Source organism: Acanthisitta chloris, unplaced genomic scaffold, assembly GCF_000695815.1.
Source record: "Acanthisitta chloris isolate BGI_N310 unplaced genomic scaffold, ASM69581v1 scaffold24083, whole genome shotgun sequence".
In the NCBI taxonomy this organism is placed as follows: domain Eukaryota; kingdom Metazoa; phylum Chordata; class Aves; order Passeriformes; family Acanthisittidae; genus Acanthisitta; species Acanthisitta chloris.
Window position 1 is genome coordinate 869 of NW_008664573.1, and position 360 is coordinate 1,228.

Here is a 360-nt window from a genome sequence, read left to right on the forward strand (position 1 = left end):
GTGGCGGCAGACCTTGCTTCTTGTCGGTGTCATAGCCAGCTGGTGCCAGGCAGTGCTGGAGGTACCCTGTGGGGATGACACAATGGGGTCACCATCCCTCCAGGCCAGCCTCGCTAGGGACAGGGTAAGCCATGAACCAAAACTGGCAATGGGAGGTGCAGAACTGGGGCTGTCCCCCCAACACTGGTCCCTGTACCCACTGAGCCACTGTGCACCAGAGCTGCCTCGTTCTGCTCTGGTTCCTGTCTGCATCTGTCAGCAGGATGGGTCCCATCCCGCAGGGCTGCCCGGGGAGGGAACTGGGGATGGGACTGTGGAAGGTCCAGCTGCGCCTGCCCTGGCTGCGGCAGGCCCCCGGGG

At 64.2% G+C, this 360-nt stretch overlaps 1 protein-coding gene across 1 annotated transcript in view; it reads right to left on the bottom strand.

Annotated features, from left to right (window-relative positions):
- LOC103799128 (transcriptional repressor scratch 2-like) overlaps positions 1 to 66 on the bottom strand; it is a gene marked incomplete at its 5' end in the record, with an annotated part of 854 nt that extends 788 nt beyond the window's left edge. Inside the window, one exon of the mRNA XM_009071428.1 lies at positions 2 to 66. Coding sequence (XP_009069676.1) covers positions 2 to 66 — 65 coding nt within the window. The remainder of the gene's footprint in view (position 1) is intronic.
- Between the last annotated feature and the right edge of the window lie 294 nt (positions 67 to 360).